This window comes from Pan paniscus, chromosome 6, assembly GCF_029289425.2.
Source record: "Pan paniscus chromosome 6, NHGRI_mPanPan1-v2.0_pri, whole genome shotgun sequence".
Classification (NCBI taxonomy): domain Eukaryota; kingdom Metazoa; phylum Chordata; class Mammalia; order Primates; family Hominidae; genus Pan; species Pan paniscus.
The window spans coordinates 180,760,601-180,782,910 of record NC_073255.2 but is presented as its reverse complement, the minus strand read 5'-3'; the positions used below and the strand labels follow the sequence as shown (position 1 = coordinate 180,782,910).

At 38.6% G+C, this 22,310-nt stretch overlaps 1 protein-coding gene across 1 annotated transcript; it reads right to left on the bottom strand.

The window, feature by feature from the left end:
- Window positions 1-12,434: 12,434 nt before the first annotated feature.
- On the bottom strand, window positions 12,435-21,419 carry LOC100977815 (olfactory receptor 2A5). Its single transcript, XM_063606407.1, has one exon. It carries the CDS (start codon window positions 16,644-16,646, stop codon window positions 15,711-15,713), a length of 936 nt encoding a protein of 311 aa, XP_063462477.1. The 5' UTR covers window positions 16,647-21,419; the 3' UTR covers window positions 12,435-15,710.
- Between the last annotated feature and the right edge of the window lie 891 nt (window positions 21,420-22,310).

The window sequence follows — 22,310 nt, the reverse complement described above, 5'->3', positions numbered from 1 at the left end:
AAATCAGGTAGTGGGATGGCTTCAGATTTATTTTTTTGGCTTAGTCTTGCTTTGGCTATGTGGACTCTTTTTTGGTTCCATATGAACTTTATAATTTTTTTTTCTAATTCTGTGAAAAATGATGGTGGTATTTTCATGGGAATTGCATTGAATTTGTAGATTGCTTTTGGCAGGATGGTGATTTTCACAATATTGATTCTACCCATCCATGAACATGGGATGTGTTTCATTTGTTTGTGTCAGCTATGATTTCTTTCAGCAGTATTTTGTAGTTTTCCTTGTAAAGGTCTTTTGCCTCCTTGGTTACGTATATTCCTAAGTATTTTATTTTATTTTTTGCAGCTATTGTAAAAGGGGCTGAGGTTTTCATCTGATTCTCCGTTGGTCACTGTTGGTCTATAGAAGAGCTACTGATTTGTGTTCATTAATCTTGTATCCAAAGAGAATTTGCTGAATTCTTTTATCAGTTCTAGGAGCTTTCTGGAGGAGTCTTTACAGTTTTCAAGGTAAACGATCATATAGTCAGCAAACCGTGACAGTTTGACTTCCTCTTTATCAATTTGGATGCCCTTTATTTCTTTCTCTTGTCTGATTGCTCTGGCTAGGACTTCCAGTACTATGTTGAAGAGGGGTGGTGAGAGTGACAGACCAATAACAAGCAGCAAGGTTGAAATGGTAATTTAAAAATTACCAACAAGAAAAAGTACAGGACCAGATGGATTCACAGCAGAATTCTACTAGACATTCAAAGAAGAATTAGTACCCATCCTTTTGACACTATTCCACAAGGTAAAGAAGGAAGGAACCCTCCCTAATTCATTCTATGAAGCCAGCATCATCCTAATACCCAAACTAGGAAAGGACATAACCAAAAAAGAAAACTACAGACCGAGATCCTTGATGAACATAGATGCTAAAATCCTTAACAAAATACTAGCTAAACGAATACAACAACATATCAATAAGATAATCCACCATGATTAAGTGGGTTTCATATCAGGGATGCAGGGACAGTTTAACATATGCAAGTCAATAAATGTGATACACCAGATAAACAGAATTAAAAACAAAAATCACATGATCTCAATAGATGCAGAAAAAGCATATGACAAAAGCCAGCATCCCTTTTTGATTAAAACTGTCAGCAAAATTGGCATACAAGGGACATACCTTAATGTAAAAAAGGCCATCTACGACAAACCCACAGCCAACATAATACTGAATGGGAAAAAGTTGAAAGCATTCCCTCTGAGAACTGGAATATCTTCAAATCTTTTAAATTTATTGAAATAAGTTTTGCTTATAACATTCTATTGTCATTTTAAAAATCTACATCTTGTTTTTATAACTTTTTGTACCTAATATTCTATATACACATATTTTCCCCTTTTTTTCTGATCAGTCTATTTTATTAGTATTTTTTGAAAAAGGAACTAAGATTCTATTTTAATAATGTTCATCATTCTTTATTTTTCCAATAACATTTGCTCTTATATAAATTATATACTATTTTTATTTTAATTTTTGGTCATTGTATATTTCTGAGTTGAGTATTTAACTTATTATAAATCTTACTTTTCAAATAAATGTAATTTTAGCTGTAAATTTATTTCCCCCCACCATTTTAGCCATACATTTTAAGTCTGACATTTAGAACTTTCATTATGGTTGACTTCACCTTCAAAGGACAAATTATGAAGAAGTGCATTTTTAGGTTTCCAAATATTTTTGTTACATTTCTGTTGTTAATTTTACATTTATTATCACCTGTGGTAAGAGAATGAATCCTTGTGATATTGATTCTTTGAAAATATGAGGGGTTTTTTTTGTTTTGTATATATTCACTTTTTGCAATTGTTATATTGACTTTAATGTATATGCTTTATTTTAGAGACTGTAGGAATCTTTATATATCTGTTTGATCAAGCATGTACATTTTTTGTAGTTTTTATTTCCAATTTTTGTCAGGATTATCTATTATTTTCTGAGAGCATTTTTCTAATTCCCCCACTAAGAAGTTGAGTTGGTAATATTTTCAGTGTAATTCTATTCTTTTTCCTATTTCTACATTAAGGTTATATTGTTGTATATACATATTTATGATTGTTACATATTCTTGATATATCGAGTTTTACCTCTATTATTATGGAGTACTCTTCATACTAATTAGTGCATTTGCCTGATATAAACATGAGTGAAAACATCCAGCTTGTATTTATATTGCCGCATCAACTTATTAAATATTTGCATAGGCTGTGTTCTTCATTCTCATATTCCCAGACTTTCTTTGTGATTGTGTTTTAGCTAGTCTTACAAATAATACATAACTGTATTTTATGGGCTTAAAAATGTGAAATACAATACAATATGAAAATGGGAAAATATAATCAATTTTCTCTCATTGTAAATATTGAGATATTTGGGCTTTCTATTATTTGTGTTTTGTGTTTAGCATCCTGTTACTTAGCTTTTATATTTGTTCTCTCCTTCTGCTAGTTTAATAAAGAGGTGGTATAAGATTGTCAACCCTGGCTCCCACTTTTTTGGCTCATGATCATTTTGCCTTTGCTTGGCAGTCAATTCCTAAATTTCTTTGGCATGTTCATTCAGCATACAAGTAATGCATACACCAAACTATAATAACTAGATTGCTTTGCAACACACCAGATAAAAAATACTTTATGTTAATGCTGTTTGTAAACTCCCATACATGGCCAGATATTTTTTTATAATTACTTGAATAATTGTCCCAAATTTCTAAATGTTTTTCTAACTTGTTTTTGAACCAGCAGGAATCCACCAGGAAAACAAAGCACTCTGGTACTTCAATGGAGAATTTAGATAAATACGTGGTTAAATGAACATTGAAGAAGGAAAGCAGCAACAAAGAAGCTCTCAGACGAACAGACAGGAAAGAGTCAGGAAAGAACAGAGGTTAGAGTGATTACAATTTACAGATTCAGAGGAGAGACGGTGTGGGAATTTCAACCTCTGAGGAGAAAGTGCCCCCCACAAACCCCACTAAAACTATGGCCCCAGGTTGGGAGTGATGAGGCTGATTCTGGGAACTGCCCAAGTGAAGAGTTGAGGTAACACCAAAAAAAGCAGCAAGCACACAGGTAGGAGGAGCAAGTTCCTTTTCCCCTCTCAACGCTCCCAGTTTCCTCTAGCGCCCCCTATTGGTAGAACCTAAATGGAAGTCATCCGGGCAAAAGGCAAAGGTAATTTGGGGACTTTCAGCTACCACTAAGCATAGAGTGGAAGGATGAGTTTGGAGCAGAAAGACAGTAACTTAGGAATTAGTACAGTATCCCCCTTTGGCAGCTTGGCATTTATAAACACAATTTTATATACATTTAAACATCTAAACAATAACAACTTTATGATTTAGTTAGGTATGATGCAACTAGCCTTTCCACATACTAAGATGTCTCTACCTTTTAATTGACACAAAATCCTAATATTCATTGTATCCACCTCTAGAGGACTCACAGTATGCACTTCTGGCTGATGTTATTATAGACCTTCTATACAGGAGGTGTTTTTCACCATCTACTAATTTCTGGATCATATCACTTTCTGAGGCAGCACTTTAATTTGCTCACTAAGATCATGCCTCTTTCATTCGAATTGCTCTTTGATTACCTGTTACCTTTTCAGTTCCACCAATGACAAAAACATCTCTTTTTAAAAACGAAAACTTTAAGAACCATTACCATGGGCACCACTTTTTTTCCTCTTTTGTTTTTACCGAATCCTTCTTCTAAGATATTAAGCTTTCTCGTAAGGAAGTTTCTCCCTTTGTCTAGCTTACTAATTTTCTTTTATATCATTTTATTCTTCCAGTGCTCCTATAATGGTACTCTAAAGCTGCTTTGAATTTTCAAACCACTTTAATTGCACTTTGAGTATCTAAGCAAACCTGATCTCCAGATACAGACAGAGCTTTCCAGGTACATGTTTTTAAAATTGCCTTCTTATTCTCTGGGTTTACAGTAATTTCTATTGGTCATTTCCTTCATTAAACAAAATAAGGGGTATATCTTCTCGGGAGTTACTTTGACTCATTTTACATGTATATTAATAAAATATTCCACATTTTCTTGTGTAATCTATAATTTGGATATCTTACATTGAAGGGATAACTATGTCATTAAAAAATTCTGAGCCCTCAGTGATGGAGTAGGGGTGGAGCATTCTGAGCCTGTGAGCAAACTGTGTGAATTCAAGGTCAGTATCTCCATAGCTCACTCCAAGAATGCAGAATGGAATTTAGGCCAGCCAGTCTGGTGTTATCCACTGTGGTACCAGAAATTTAAAGGTGCAATGTCACCAGTGCATAAAGATACTCTAATGCCTTGAACTTTAAACTTCCCAACCTTTAAGATTTTTTAAACAACTAAAAACAAAACTATTATTCAATCCAGCAATCCCAATACTGGGTATCTACCTGAAAGAAAATAAATTAATGTATCAAAAAGATTACTGCATTCATGTTTATCACAGCACTATTCACAATAGCAAAGATATGGTACCAACATGTAAATTGGTGCAGCAGAGAGTGGGACGCTGCTATAAGGATACCCAAAAATGTGGAAGTGACTTTGGAATTGGGTAACAGGCAGAGGTTGCAACAGTTTGAATAGCTCAGAAGACAGAATAATGTGGGTGTTTTCATCAGTTCTTACACTGCTAATAAAAACATACCTGAGACTGGGTAATTTATAAAGGAAAGAGGTTTAATGGATCACAGTTCCACATGGCTGGGGAGGCCTCACAATCATGGCAGAAAGTGAAGGAAGAGCAAAGGCACATCTTACATGGTGGCTGGCAAGAGAGCAAGAGAGTGTGCAGAGGAAACCCCCATGTATAAAACCATCAGATCTCCTGAGACTTACTCACTCCCATGAGAACACTATGGGGGAAACTGCCCCATGATTCAATTATCTCCACCTGCCACCATTCTTGACATGTGGGGATTATTACAATTCAAGGTGAGACTTGGGTGGGGACACAGCCAAACCCTATTATTCTGCCCCAGCCCCTCCAAAATCTCATGTCTTCACATTTCAAAACCAATCATGCCTTTCCAACAGTCCCCCAAAGTCTTATTTCAGCATTAATTCAAAGGTCCACAGTCCAAAGTCTCATCTGAGACAAGGTAAATCCCTTCTGCCTATGAGCCTGTAAAATCAAAAGTGAGTTAGTTACTTCCTAGATACAATGGGGGTACAGGCATTGGGTAAATACACCCATTCCAAATGGGAGAAATTGGCCAAAACAAAGGGGCTACAAGCCCCATGCAAGTCCAAACTCTAGCAGGGTATTGGGGAATCTGCCCCCGATAGTCATGTAGGTTCTTTTCTATTTTCCCTAAGCATCAGCTGGGTTGAGAAATAAAGGGACAGAGTTCAAAAGAAGAAATTTTAAAGCTGGGCATCCGGGGGAGACATCACATGTCGGTAGGTTCCGTGATGCCCCTTGAGCCGTAAAACCAGCAAGTTTTTATTAGTGATTTTCAAAAGAAGAGGGAGTGTATGAATAGGGTGTGGGTCATAGAGATCACATGCTTCACAAGGTAATAGAATATCACAAGGCAAATGGAGGCAGGGCGAGATCACAGGACCACAGGACCAGGGCGAAATTAAAATTGCTAATGAAGTTTTGGGCATGCATTGTCATTGATAACATCTTATCAGGAGATAGGGTTTGAGAGCAGACAACCGGTCTGACCAAAATTTATTAGGCGGGAATCTCCTCATCCTAATAAGCCTGGGAGTGCTATGGGAGACTGGGGCTTATTTCTTCCCTACAGTTTTGACCATAGAAGATGGCCGCACCCAAGGGGGCCATTTTAGAGGCCTACCTTCCGGGACACATTCTCTTTCTCAGGGATGTTCCTTGCTGAGAAAAAGAATTCAGTGATATTTCTCCCATTTGCTTTTGAAAGAAGAGAAATATGGCTCTGTTCTGCCTGGCTTTCCAGTGGTCAGAGTTTAATGTTATCTCTGTTGTTCCCTGAACATTGCTGTTATCCTGTTCTTTTTTCAAGGTGCCCAGATTTCATATTGTTCAAACACACATGCTCTACAAACAATTTTTGCAGTTAACGCAATCATCACAGGGTCCTGAGGTGACATACATCCTCCTCAGTTTACGAGATGACAGGATTAAGAGATTAAAGTAAAGACAGGCATAGGAAATCACAAGGGTATTGATTGGGTAAGTGATAAGTGTCCATGAAATCTTCACAATTTATGTTCAGAAATTGCAGTAAAGACAGGCATAAGAAATTACAAAAGTATTAATTTTGGAGAACTAATAAATGTCCATGAAATCTTCACAATTTATGTTCTTTTGAGATGGCTTCAGCCGGTCCCTCTGTTTGGTGTTCCTGACTTACCACAACAGCAGGGCAGTCAAATCTTAAAGCTCTGAAATGATTTCCTTTGACTCTATGTCTCATGTCCAGGTCACATTGATGCAAGGGGTGGGTTCCCATGGTCTCAGACAGCTCTGACCCTGTGGTTTTGCAGGGTACAGCCCCTCTCCTGGGTGCATTCATGTGCTGGCATTGAGTGTCTGTGGCTTTTCCAGGCACATGGTGCAAGCTCTCTGTGGATCTACCATTCTGGGTTCTGGAGGAACTTCAGTAGGTAGTGCCCCAATGAGGCCTCTGTATTAGGGCTTGAACCCCACATTTCCCTTCCACACTGCCTTAGCAGAGGTTCTCCATGAGGGATCTGCCCCTGCAGCACACCTCTGCCTGGACATCCAGGCATTTCCATACATCCTCTGAAATCTAGGTGGATGTTCTCAAACCTCAGTTCTTGACTTCTGTGCACCCACAGGCTCAACACTACATGTAAGCCACCAAAGCTTGGAGCTTATACCCTCTGAAGCAATGGCTTGAACTCTGAATATGCCCCTTTTAGCCATGGTTGGGAAGTGGGACACCAAGTCCCAAGACTGAAGAAAGCAGCAAGGTCCTGGGGCTGGCCCAGGAAACTTTTTTTTTTTTTCTCCTAGGCCTCTGGGATTATGATGGGAGTCGCTGCCATTAAGACCTCTCACTGCCCTGGAGACATTTTCCCCATTGTCTTGGTGATTAACATTTGGTTCCTTGTTACTTACGCAAATTTCTGCAGTGGGCTTGAATTTCTCACCAGAAAAATGGGTTTTCCTTTTCTATTGGATTGTCATACTGCAAATTTTCTGAACTTTTATGCTCTCTTTCCCTTTTAAACATAAGTTCCAATTCCAAACCATATCCTTGTGAATACATAAAACTGAATGCTTTTAACAGCACCCACATCACATCTTAAATGCTTTGCTGCTTAGAAATTTCTTCTGCCAGATACCCTACATCATCACTCTCAAGTTCAGAGTTCCACAGATCTCTAGGGCAGGGGCAAAATGCCACCAGTCTCTTTGATAAAGCATAGCAAGAGTCACCTTTAGTCCAGTCCCCAACAAGTGCCTCATCTCTGACAGCTTGCACCATGTGCCTGGGAAAGTCACAGACACTCAAAGCCTCCATGAAAACAGCTGAGTTGTGGGGCTGTACCCTGCAAAACCACAGGGGCAGGGCTTCCTAAGGCCATGGGAGCCCATCTCTTGCATGAGTGTGACCTGGATGTGAGACATGGAGTCAAAGAAAATAATTTTGGAACTTTAAGGTTTAATGACTGCCATATTGGATTTCAGACTTGCATGGGACCTGTAGCCCCTTTGTTTTGGCCCATTTCTCCCATTTGGAATGAGTGTATTTACCCAATCCATGTACCTTCATTGTATCTAGGAAGTATTAATAACTAACTTGCTTTTGATTTTTATAGGCTCATAGGCAGAAGAGACTTGCCTTGTCTTAGATGAGACTTTGGACTTGGACTTTTGGGTTAGTGCTAGAATAAGCTAAGACTTTGGGGGACTATTGGAAAGGCCCAACTGGTTTGGAAATGTGAGGACATGAGATTTGGAAGGAGCCAAGGGTGAAATGATATGGTTTGGCTGTGTCCCCACCCAAGTCTCATCATGAATTGTAGTTCCCATAATCCCCTCTGTCGTGGGAGGGACCTGGTGGGAGGTAATTGAATCATGGGGGTGGTTACCCCCATGCTGCTGTTCTCATAATAGTGAGTGAATTCTTATGAGATCTGATTTTTATTTATTTTATTCTATTTTTTTATTTTTGAGACAGTCTCTCTCTCTCTGTCACCCAGGCTGGAGTGCAGTGGTGCAATCTCGGCTCACTGCAACCTCCGCCTCCTAGGTTCAAGTGATTCTTCTGCCTCAGCCTCCCAAGTAGCTGGAACTACAAGCACGTGCCACCATGCCTGGTAATTTTTGTATTTTAGAAGAGATGGGGTTTCACCATATTGGCCAGGCTTGTCTTGAACTCCTGACCTCGTGATCCACCCACCTCGGCCTCCCAAAGTGCTGGGATTACAGGTGTGAGCCACCATGCCCGGCTGATCTGATGGTTTTTTAAAAGGCTTTCCCTGCTTTGCTTGGCAGTTCTTCCGGCCACCGTGTGAAGAAGGATGTGTTTGCTTCCACTTCTGCCATGATTGTAAGTTTCCTGAGGCCTCCTCAGCATGCTGAACTGTGAGTCAACTAAACCCTGTTTTAAAAATAAATTTCCCAGTCTCAGGTATGTCTTTATTAGCCGCATGAGAACAGACTAATACAACATGTGTCCATCAATAAATGAAAGTATAAAAAAAGTATTATACATATATAATGGAATACTATTCAGCCATTAAAAAACTATGAAATTATGTATTTTACAACAAGATGGATGAAACTAGAGGTCATTATCTTAAGTGAAACAAGCCAGGCACAGAAAGACAAATATTGCATGTTCTCACTCATAAATGGGTGAAGATTATGGGAGTCAGGCAGCAGGTCAGGATAGCCGCTGAGCTGACCAGTGACTCATGTGGCTGTAATCACTAGGACAACAGCCTTGTATCTGGCTGAAAGGCTGGTGAAGCCACTGAGGAGTGGATGACAGACGTATTGGCTGCTACAACTGCAGCAGAGGTGGGGGGCTCAAAGATGGCAAATGTGATCTACTTTTGAATTTTTAACACACACTAAATTATAAATTTTTCTAATGCAATCTACAATTATTCAGCATTTTCACCTTTCTAGTCAAGTCAAGAGCTTTACCATGATTTAATTATTCATTGGTATTATTTACATCAACCTGTTACAGCTGCTAAGAGCTTTTATTATTTCATATAAAAAGCTATTTTGTTTACATTCAACAATTATATTTAGTATTATTCTTTATCAACTCGTATGCTTCACATGTACCCTATATACTTTTATTCTGTTTTCATCTTTTTTTCTATCCAATATATTTATTAATAATTCTGTTGAAGACCTAAGGGAGGTAATTTTCCTTAGACTTTGTTTGAAAACATTTTCATTTTTCTCTTTTTCTTGAATTATAGTTTAACTGTGTGTGAAACTGTAGAGTAACAGTTTTCCTAATCCTTTTGAATATTCTCTTTTGGCATCTGTTTTGCTGAGGGGAAGTCCACTATTATTTGTTATTCTTTTGTAGCTATTCTTTTATTCTCTGAAGGTTTTATTATTTTCTTTTCCTCCTTAATGTTCTGTGCTTTCATTATGATATGTCTAGATATGAATTTATTTTTATTCATGTGGCTTGATACTCAGAGTATCTTTTGTTCTGAGAATTCATGTGTTTAGCCATCAGGAAAAAAATTTCAGCAATAATGTCCTACCCCATTTTCATCATTATTTTTATATCCTTATAAGATAAATAGATATTATATCTGAGTCTAGATTCTATGTGCTTTTTATTCCATTTTCTTAAAAAATAGTCTCTGTTGCATTTTGGGAAAATGATGCATTCCATATTCTATTTCACATTTTTTCCCCTAATGTACTCCATCTAGAATTTATCCTGTTAGTTGAATTTTTTTTCATATTTAAGAAGAGTTGGCCGGGCGTGGTGGCTCACGCCTGTAATCCCAGCACTTTGGGAGGCTGAGGTGGGGGGATCACGAGGTCAGCAGATCGAGACCATCCTGGCTAACACAGTGAAACCCCGTCTCTACTAAAAATGCAAAAAATTAGCCGGGCATGGTGGCAGTCGCCTGTAGTCCCAACTACTCGGGAGGCTGAGGCAGGAGAATGGCATGAAACCAGGAGGCGGAGCTTGCAGTGAACCGAGATTGTGCCACTGCACTCCAGCCTGGGCGACAGAGCGAGACTCCGTCTCAAAAAACAAAACAAAACAAAACAAAAAAACAAGAGTTAGTCCTTATTTCAGGGAATGCGTGTTTTTCCGTCTTAATCCCTGGCCATCTAAAATAGTTAGCATATCTTTAAGAAATCTTTTATGCATTTAAACATAAACATAAATATTTATCAATTGTTCATTCCTGAACATGCACAAGGGACATCATCAGAAGTGAATTTATTTTCCAGTTGTTGATATTTTGGGCTGCTTCTCTTGGCAGCTTCTGAAAATAGATGTAAAAACCCAGTTCTCTCTCCATTTCTCTCTCTCTCTCTGTCTCTCTCCCTCCCTCTTCTCTCATCTAGAAGCTCAGGGGTTGTCTCGGCCCAGCTCTTTGGGCTTCCTATCCAGACCTGGATCTTACATAAATGGTTTAGAATTATGTACCTATAGTGAGACTGAGTATATTGGGAATCCCAGCACCCAGAGTGGATGTCTGGATTCCACATTTGGTTGCAGCGCAGGGCCTGGGTTCTCACAAGTCTTCAACTGGCTACATAGGGAAGCAGTACAGCACAGTACATTTTTTGGTCTTCATTAGTAAGCAAAGGAAGTCAGTCCCTCCCACCCTCCTCCATACCTTATTTTCAAGGAAGGTGCTAAGCCTCAGTTCCCCATTATTGCATGAAGAACTTTAATATATTTAGTTCCTAAGAGCAAAGCTATCTCTACTCAGGCCAGCTTACAAACAGTCGGCTAACCCGTGGCTTCTGCATCACTCACACATCTGATTTTATGTTTTATTTCTGATCCACAGAGATGTTTATCTTGCCTTGGGAGCTAATTTTGTCTTTTTCATTTCCTCTCCTTGTGGTTTAATCTGTCACTGCTCTGTGGGGTTTTTTGTTTGTTTGTTTGTTTGTTTTTTCAAAGATGGGGTCCCACTCTGTTGCCCAGGCTGGAATGCAGTAGCATGGTCATAGCTCACTGCAGCCTCAAACTACGGGGCTCAAGCGATCCTCCCACCTCAATCTCTTCAGTTTTTGGGATTACATGTGCAAGCCCCTGTGCCTGTGTTTAAGGCAAAAGTCATTGAGCTACTATCACTGAATATCAGGCTAATATTTTAAAATGTGAAACCATGTATATCTAGAAATAAAGTTGTGATGGCATTGTGGGAATAAAAGTATGAGAACCACAAGTATGAAGCTTATACAACAATTTTTTCCTACTTGAATATTTTCTTTTGATGACTCTGCTGAATCCTCGGAAGAACAAGACAGGATTTTGACACAGAAAAAAGATTATCTTAGAATTACCATTTAAAAATCTTTAAATGACTGTAAGTTTGTTTAAAATCAGGTTAAACTCCGCCCCTCTTTAAAAAAATGAAAAAGTTTATTATGAAATCTTAAATTTTCAAGATTGAAGAGACATTGGAAAGACTCTATTGCAAATGCCTGTTCAACGTATTTATATTTTACTCAACCTTTATGTTTCTATTTATAGTAAGGCTGCACACTAATTCACAAGACCTCATTGTTGCATAACTTATAATGTTCAAAAATATTTTCTCATATTGATGTTAATTCCACTTTTATGTAAACCTACTTTTTGATTCTAGGGTATTTTTCCCCACTTTGTGGAAGGCAATAAACAACTATGTTTGCCTCCTGCAAGATTCTCGATGGGACATATGAAGACAATTATCCTGTTTGCTTTATTCCTCCTTTTTTCCAGGCTATGGAAACACAGTCATTTCAAAAATTATTTATGGCTATGCACTCATTTATTTGCTCATCTATATATTTCTTTCCTAATATGATTAGTATCCAGGGCAATAGTAAGACTAGGGAGACCAATATAAGGAGTTGGCTACTATGAGTGCCAAAATTTCAGCCAACTAACAAGGTGTCACCAGGGTGAGTTTCTATCTCTACATACAGAGACTGAGATTTCCTAGAGGAGCTATTCTAGATACACAGTTGATGGGAATTCTTAGTGTGTGGGTAGGAGAATGAACGTAACAAAGCTATGGACTAATTATTTTTGTATATACTTCCTATCTGGATGCTATCTCAAGAATCCTTTTTGAATTGAAGCTATGTAGAGAATGTAAAATTTTATGTAGGATTCTTCTTACAGTTTTGTCTACTAGCAGGAACAATGAACACCATTTCATACCCAACCTCCTGTGTACTAACCTTCAACCTCCTTTGGTGGAGACCTTCCCCAATATCACCAACCAAATAAAAACAAAGACAGGCACAGAAAGTTGCAAACACAAAGAGCTGAGATTTTTTGAGAAACTTCCATTGTTCAGTAAGTATCATAATAATTTATGAATCATTAAAATAAAATTGGATTTTGTAGTTTTATAGTTGTTTAGTCATGAATTTTACCAGCTCTTAGTCTTACTATGTAATCATTTTTCATTTTCATTGTCCTTATATCCTTCTCACAAAAATACATCACTTCAAATCAGAGTCACATAAAGTCTTTCATTTAGCATTCATAAAAGTTATACAAGGCACCTAGCTGAAACCTTGTTAGCCACATCTGACCTAAAATAAAACTCAGGATTGAGGAGGCTATATTATTCCTAGAAGGAGACCTATTTAGCAAGTTGTAACACAATTGAGATGTGAATCTAACATAGCAAGCATCTCAGCTTGCACCTGTGCTGGGTTCCCCCTTTCTCAGTCCTAGCAGCCTAGAGCACTGGTAAGGTAGGTCCACCACGGATCTGTACACAGGAGAGATGGGGACACTTCCTGGAAAAGCATTAATCACATCATAAAGGTAAAGAACACAGGTGGGTACACCTAATGATAGAAAGAAGACCAGAATCATAGGTAAGATGAACACTGAGAACAGCAGGGTTTCTCTCGTTCAGATTGTCCCTTTGGGGCAATGCCTTATGAGGCCATGTGATTTTGCAGACAGGCATTAGGAGGGAGTTACTATTGGAAAATGATGCTGCTGCTAATGTGAGTGTTTCTACTCTTCCCAAAGCTGGTAATGAATCCTCCAAAGATGGGTTGGCTACAGGATGTATTCTTTCTGGTGTTAAGACTTTGGCTATAATACTGTAAACTCTGTTTTGTTCCAGACTCTGCCCCATCATGTGGATGTTGAGTCTAACCCCTGTTGAGCTAAAATTTGTAATGTTTTGGGCAGAAAGCTGCTAAGAAGCAGCTTGGGTTTGCAAACAGTATGATCCATAACACTCTGTTCTATTACTGGTTGCATAGTATAGGATAAGTTATTAAATCATTCTGAACTTTGTTTACTTATCTATTAAATGGGGAAAATAATAGCGACTGTATTGTGATGTTTATGCAAGATAAACGGGGTAACATTTGTGAAGCAGTCAGTAGAACTTGCAGCCTAAAACAATGCAATTGTTTCTTTCACTTTCCCCCAGACCTTTAAAAACTGATTAATATTGAAAATATGTATATATAAAGCGGTCATAACACCAACATTTAATTAGTTTGTTAAAATTCTACAACTCAAATATGGAAACAATTAATAGAAATTTTTCATATACTCAGGTATTTTCTGTAATGTATTAAATATATATATATGTATAAAATTAGAGCCACTATTAAGACCTGCTAGAGAACATTTCTTTATAATTTATCTATATTTGTCACTTTCTGTAGAAATGTGGTCTTTTTGGTCTATTCTTTCCCAATCACTTAGAACTGACATAGGATGAATTCTACCCCCTGATTTTTCTACTGTACCCTAGGTAAAAATATTCTGAATCCAAATCTATTGCTTATGTTTTATATGAGATGAACTACTCTATATGTTTCCTCTTTCCCTTTTCTTTTAAAGGTTTTAAGCAGAACATGAAGTATACATATTTTAGGGAATGTAATAATTTTTTTCAGATATAGTTAGAAAGTCCTTTCTATATGAAAATAGTGCCTGTTTTCTCTTTCTAGCTTCAGAGTAGTGCACACAATAATTCCATAGTGGTTGATAGTTAAATTTAGATCCAGTATTTTTTTTTTAATTCAAATTGCTCTCTTTGGGAAGGGCAGAGCAAGGTTTGTGAATTTCTGCAGGCCAAAAAATGTCCTCACAGTATGGAGATATGAAAACAAAGGCCATCACCAGAGGCAGAAGGTTTAACCGAGATGAATGGATGAGCAGAATAGTCAGCAACTAGGCTTTTTGAGAACTGAAAAGAAAACAGTGCATTTGGAGAGGGGGTGGGAGGAAAGAGTTCCCCCTTTGCTTCTTTCTTTCATGGAAGAAGAAATATATGAAGTGATAAGAATATATTTTAAAATTGTAAAAATAGAAAATGTACAGGCAGCAGATAATGTAATAACATCATGGGTCATACAGTTGAATTCACACAATACTACAAGGGTTGAGAGAAAAAAGAGAGAATTCCAAAAGGTACCATACTCAATGTGTTAAAGAAATCATATTATCATATTATGCTGATCATTTAGGACTCAAACTTGTGTTAAAATAAAACAAATTACCTGTCCATGTCATTCTGACCACTTGGGTCCAGGAAAAGTGATTTATGTCACCTGGAGTAGCTTCTCTTTGGAATTTTGTTGAGGTTCCTGAAAGTCTTTATCAAGACTTGACATGTTCTTGGTTCTAAGCGGTGGTCTATGATGTTACATCAAGCTGTCAGGTTCCCTTGATGCTTTCTTCCTTTGCAGTATTTTCTTACTCCTACAATGTTTTATGTAATCACCATAATGATAAATTGTCACCTACACCCGGCTTTGCGATCTGAATTATGAAAAAGGTAACTATCCCTAATAACATTCTCTCATATTTATTTTAAATGCAAAATCTTTCCAAACTCTTTCTAATTAAATGGTGCAGAATTAAGTGAAATGAAACAAAGATCCTGATATTTCTCTGCCTTTTATATAAAAAAATCTATACAATTAAACTTTGCTTTTTACAGAATTAGATTTGTTAGGGTGATTTAGATGAACTTCCAGTACTAATATCATCATCCTTAGGCTTTAGGTTCCAAACCAGGCATTTTCTCTACTCTTAGTTGTTGTTACATTCCCAGTAGAGGGCTGCTTAACCAAGGTCAGTATTTATTCTGTGTGGTTACAAGTACTCTCTTATAGTAGCATATGGTATGGGATTACCAGCATATACTTATAGCAAAAAGAGATGGAAATAATAGAGGAATTTAAGAGGAAACTTGAGAGAACTAAGCCTCAAAAGAACAGAAAGCAGATCCTGGGTAGGGGTGGGACCTGGGAGTAGGAGTTCATGGCACTTTGCACCTCTGCTGCACCACATGGCTCAGCGCCTTTCTGCATGTGCTTTGTGATCTGCATGGTACTCCACGTTTAGGGATAGAATCCAATCAATATACATTCTTGATATCAGAAATCTAAGAGATGAGACTCTAAGGCATTTACACCACTGTTCCTACAAATCTCATTGGGAGCAAATCTTCAACCCTCTAGACTTTCCCTGGCATCCCTCACTTTGATCTCTGTTTCCACAACACTCTTTTCAGGGCACCCTTGACCTCTGCGTTCCTCAGGCTGTAGATCAAGGGGTTCAGCATCGGGTTGAAAAGGCTGTAAAACAGGGAAAGGACCTTCTGCTGCTCCTCAGGGTGGCAGGACTTGGGGGCCATGTACATGACAATGGCGCTGCCAAAGAAGAGTCCCACCACGCAAAGGTGGGAGGAGCAGGTGGAGAAGGCCTTTCTGCGGCCCTCCCCAGACTGGATCCTCAGGATGGCCGCCAGGATGCGCGAGTAGGAGACCAGCACCAAGCAGAGCGGCCCCACCAGGATGAACACTGAAGCAGCAAAGATGACCACCTGGTTGAGCCAGGTGTCAGCACAGGCCAACTTGAGGACAGACAGGATTTCACAGAAGAAGTGGTTGATTTCATGGGGCCCACAGAAGGGCAGCCTCAGGATGAGAACCACATGGACCAGGGCCAGAAGGGAACCACATGCCCAAGAAGTGACAGCCAGGACTGTGCACACTCCCCATCTCATGATGACAGAATATTGCAGAGGGTGGCAGATAGCCATGTACCGGTCATAGGACATCATTACCAAGATGAGACACTCAGTGTGAGCAAAAGCCATGTATAAAAAGGTCTGCATTGTGCATGGGACAAAGGAGATTGTTTTTCTCTTGTTCAAGCCAAGGTTTGTCAGCATCTTGGGGACATTGTTGGAAGCATACGAAATATCAATGATGGCCAGGTGTGAGAGAAAGAAGTACATGGGGGTGTGCAGTCTGGAGTCCAGCCAGATGAGCCCCAGGATGGCCCCATTTCCCAGCAGGGTGAAGACGTATAACAGGGAGAAAAGCCTGGAGAGGAGCATCTGAATCCTTAGGCTGAGCGGAAATCCCAGGAGAATGAATTCTGTGACCCATGTCTGATTTTCTGTCATGCCCTTGTGACAGTACCTGCGTTGGACTCTGCTGTGGCAATGAGCTATGTGCTGAGGAGCAAATGCAGATCCGGATTAGTCAGTTAACAGAAGGAGGGGGTTTATGGTGCACACAGGGTGCTGACTCAGTCAGCAAGTTTTTTCGGAGCCATTATGCCAAATCCTTTAATCCAGAGTAAAGCAGAAAATAAATTTGTTTCAGAGAACTAGTGTAAATGCAGACAGGGTGATGTATACTATATCCAGTCCCACAGAATTTTACTTAACTTGGATTGCAAGACCCACATTTTTGCTATCAGAAGGGCAGCCACAGAGTAAGTTGTTTTTCAGAATGGCTAGCCATTTTATTTTAGAGTAAGGATCACAGCCATGTTCTTATGTGTTTTACTTTCTAATTTATTTAGTTTGCATATTTTCCCCCACTTTCTCTTTCATATTTGGTTTTCAATTATTTTGTAATTTGTGCAGAGTGCATTGCACATGCAGGTGCTCCAGTAAATGATTAGAGAAAATACGTAAAAGCATGAATTAGGAAATGAGGTTTACAAATGCAATTTCAAAGAGGTTTCCTTCCCTGTGTTTACTAGTTTTAGGGAAAATAAAGCTTGCATTAAATGTTTTACTTCCTGAAGCAACTCAGGAAAATCTGGCTGTTTCCCTTTGCATGCAAGCCAAGAAAGTGTGCCATCACTAATCCAGCAAGCATTCACTGAAGTCATTTCTGATATATGGCCAGGGCAAGTGGTTATCTATGTGAAGAGTTAACAGGATAATATTCCGATTCCTGCCTTCACCCCACCCCTTTGCAGGGCTGCTTCCCTGGTTCTTAGCAGGTGCTGTTGCTGGCACAATGCCCACTACACTTGTTGGATGAATGGATGGATGGATGGATGGATGGATGGATGGATGGACGAATGAAAGGCATTACATTAGGAATAACATTCAAAGGCATATCCTAGATTTCAATCAAGTCTTCAGACTCTTCTTAAATTTTCTCTGCTTGTCATTCCCCCAACCACATAGCCACAGGGGCTATAGAAAGGGAAAACCAGGATGTTTCATAGAAGTACACAAATGTTAAACGATCAATGCGTCATTCTCAATGTGCAGCTTATGACTCCACCTCTGCAAATGCTAACTCCACCTTTAGCCCAGGAAACTGTCTGCCAATAAATTATCTCTGTATCTCCCATTCAATGTACTGATTTCTGGAGCCCTGCCTTCATCCAGACCCTAGCTTCTCTAAACTACCAGACTTTGTGAAAGACCCTTTACTCACTGTAGTATCAGGCCTGGTCTTGTCTCAGAAATATAATTCTATTTAGAGAAATTGTGCAGAGATCACAGGAGCTTTTGAAGGCCAGAGCTGAGGATCTTGCTCCCACCAGCAGCCTCTGAGAGAAGGAATTTCCAGATGCAGGAGTTGTCTCTCTTTTCTTAGCATAGGCTGATGCAGACTGCAGCCTGCTCTCTGGGAACACCAGCAGTATAGGTTTTATGGTGGGGTTATCTCCACTCAAGCCTTCACGGGTTGTCCCTGAGGACAAGGTAGAGTCCCTAAGGGAAACAGGATACACAGCAGTCAGACTCTGTGTCTACCAGAACAAACAAAGGTAGTTTATCCTCCTGTCTCCATTTCTCTGGGCCCTGGGGATGGGCATTCAGAAAAAAAAAGCTGGCAGGTGATGGCTTAATAACCAGCTGGATCTCTACACATAAAACTCTTGTAGTAACAAGAGCATGCATTCTCCAGGGGCCACATTGCAAATTACACCCTGTAAGTATTTGGATTGTGATAAGTTCGTGGATCTCAGTCTTGCCCTGGATGGATTAAATGGAGCTTGGAGGAGGCAGAGCATCATGCTTCTGTCATAAATGCTTGAAAATCTTCTCCTTCTTAGTTAATTCTAACTTGGTATTGATAGATTAGAAAAAAAATACTTCTATCAACCCTCCCACACTGTGGTAAGAAAGATTGAGGCCTTTCCACATAGTACCTGAGATTTGATATAGGGTGTAGGAAATAAGAGAAGACAGAAGCCAGAGTAAGGCTGGCCTTGAAGAGGTGTCATGGTAGAAGCCCTGGTGTTTCAGGGGCAGCAAATGTGTAACTCACACCTTCACCTTTACTATGATATACTCCTAAAGTTCAACAAAACTTTTGATATAATGATGCCTCAGGTGTAAGGGCTGTGTTTATATTCACATAATAAAGCATAGACAGAGGATGCCTTGAAAATGTTTCTGATTATCCCCTTTATGTGTACGTCCCTTATGTGTATATGTATTATGTATATATCTATGTGTGTGTGTCTGTGTGTGTGTGTGTTTGCTGGCTGGGCAACATTTTAGAGAGAAACATCCAAATCTCATTTGTCAGAACACACTGGGTTCTTTACTCCAGAGAGATGTAGGTTGTTAATGTGTGAGCTAACAGGGGAGACTCGGAAATATGCCTATGATTTTGGCTCACAGACTATAAAGGTTTCAAAGCAGGTGTATTTCTATGGACAGAGTAAAGAAGCTCAATGAATATTTGTCCCGAAATCTCTGGAAGAATAACAAGAAAAGTTTTGTAACTATGGACAGTGGTTAGAAAAAATAGCTGAAGCACTTAACAAAAATAAAATAAGCTTACTAACTACCTAAAACTGGAGGACTAAATAAAATATTGCCAGGATGCTTTTCAATTATTCATATATTATCTACATATAGATATTTTATATCCACAATTATCCATGTGTAGATAATGAATAATTAATCATTCATTTATTAATTCGCTCATTCAATTTACATTTATTGAGCATCTGCTCTGTGTGGGATCATCCTAGACACTGGAAAAGCAAACACTAGTGAGATACTGTCTCCATCTTCCAAGAGTTTACGGTCTGCCTACAAGTGAGCCATGCAAATAAGCGGTGTAGGACCTGGGATACACGTGTGCACAGTATACTGCAGGCAGCAAGGAAAGGTGGGGTAGATCCTTCTGAAAGTGGATAGGGAAAGGCTTTGCTGTGGATGGAAAGTTTAGACACTCTTCAGGAAGACATGCCAGGCTGGACCTCACCTATTCAATTATGCCTGAAGTGACATCTGAGTCTGGAGATTTAGAAGATTATAAGTTATTTTCCCATTGGTACCGGAGGAATTAGGTCCAATCTAGGAAGGCTTTGACTTTCCATGGAGGAGTTAAGAGATTTCAGTGAAAATTGTAAAACTGTGTAAAAATAATAAAGAAGTAACCACAAGAAAAAAAGACACACCAGGATGCACCTTAAGGTATAAGGAGGGCACAGCAATAAAACCAATAATAATACTGGGAAAGCGGTTCAAAAATGAGCTTCTATTGGACTTCATTGGAAATAAAGAGTAGAACGATTTGACTAAGATATGTTATTACAAAGATTAATGTTTGGTTAATGTGAAGGATTGTTTAAAAGAATGAGATTGGATACTGTGAGCCCAAGCTATCTGTAGAGTCTGCATTTTCAAGTGACAGTGAGTACCTGAATTGAGATGGTATCCATGGGGACAGGCTGCAGGGAATGGGTATGGAACATGTGAAGGAAATGTAATTATCAGCATTCAGTGACTTGGTGTGTGGTGAGGAAGCCAAGCAGAGCTGGGGTACTCCCCAGGTTTCTGGTTTGTGTGCTCCCCAGGCTTCTGTTTTGTGTGGCTGTATATAAAGTGTTTTCACTCAATTATATGAGGAATAACTAAGGAAGATATTATTTAAAAGCAAAAGTTAAAAAAAGAATATAATTTTGAACATGATGGATATTTAGGTGGACAAACAATAAAGAATTAACTAAATAGTTTTGGAGTTTATTAGAGACATCCGGGTCAAAGTACAGATTTAACAGATAGTTAAAGTCATGATAATGGATAAGAGTATTCAAGGAGAGCAAAGCAGTTTTAGTGAGGAAAAAAAAAGAAGGTCAAGAACAGTATCTTCAGAATAACCAATATTTTAAAGATGGACAGAGAAAGATAAATCTCCAAAAGAGAACAAGAAGAAAGATCAGAGAGATAGGTGGGAAACTAAAAAAATAAAAATAAAGAAAATCAACAAGCTATGCTCTATGTTATCCCAGGAGGCAAACTAAGGTACTCATTTTAATCATATCAGTAATGCTAACTCTATTTTTTAGAAACAAGAATATTTTTCTGTAAAAAGCTACATTTAAGTTAATACTTATAGTAAACATAAAATAAAATCAAAGTTACTAACAGAAAGCCGTTGCTATCCTTCAAGAAAAATATAGCAGCTTTTTAGCATAATTTCCCAATTTCATTGACCCTTACAAGGGGTACAAGGCTGTTAATCAGAAATACAATACAAATCTGCAGCAACTTCCTTGTGAAAATTAAAAGTAATTGTTATTCTATAAATGAAATGAGGGCTCAACTGAAAGAATGTCATTCCAAGGGCAGAGATGGCAGATGACCAAAGATTTCCAAAGTGAGGCTCATCGATAATTCAGAGGCAGAAATCCACTGTGTTCAAAAGAGCTTTTAACAGTACCTTGGGAGCACATCTTATACTCCGGCAACCCATAAACATTATTCTTAATTCCACAACACACTCAGAAAGGCTGATGATTGGGAGACTAATGGAATTTCACACCTTTTTGCTTCTTCTCCAATTATAGGACAAAAGTCAACACAATCTCATATTTCCTGGGACCACAGTATGGACTTAAAGACCAATAACACCTTCAAATGCAGAAAAAACAGTATTAGATATTGAGTGCATTAGTAAATATAATTCACAAAGATAAATTGTATGTCTGTTAATTTCTTGTTTTCTTTTTAATTTTATTATTATTATACTTTAAGTTTTAGGGTACATGTGCACAACGTGCAGGTTGATACATATGTACACATGTGTCATGTTGGTGTGCTGCACCCATTAGCTCATCATTTAGCATTAGGTATATCTCCTAATGCTGTCCCTCCCCCCTCCCCCCACCCCACAACAGTCCCCAGTGTGTGATGTTCCCCTTCCTGTGTCCATGTGTTCTCATTGTTTAATTCCCACCTATGAGTGAGAACATGCGGTGTTTGGTTTTTTGTCCTTGCGATAGTTTGCTGAGAATGATGGTTTCCAGCTTCATCCATGTCTCTACAAAGGACATGAACTCATCATTTTTTATGGCTGCATAGTATTCCATGGTGTATATGTGCCACATTTTTTAAATCCAGTCTATCATTGTTGGACATTTGGGTTGGTTCCAAGTCTTTGCTATTGTGAATAGTGCCGCAATAAACATACGTGTGCATGTGTCTTTATAGCAGGATTACTGGGTATATACCCAAAGGATTATAAATCTCTTGTTTTTTTGAAAACCACTCAATTATCAATCTTTGCCTCTAAACTGCTAAGCATTTGGTTGACACCGTAGATAATGAAGAAATGTTTCTGAAAGCATGGCTCATGCGCTACCAGCATAAAAAGAGTACTATACCTTTTATGAGGCATCAAAATGTACCTTGCAAATGCTAAAGCTCAGCATAAATATAAGGTGCTACTTAAGAAACTTTTAGGCATGCAAAGAATCTTAAAGACGATTTTATCCACAGATGTCATTTTAAAGGTAACTCTGAAGCTACAGAAGATATGACTTCATTAAGACTAAGGGCAGATTTAAGATGAGAACC

Coding starts and splice junctions, on each gene's coding strand:
- LOC100977815 (XM_063606407.1), bottom strand. CDS start 16,646: ATGACAGAAAATCAGACATGGGTCACAGAATTCATTCTCCTGGGATTT.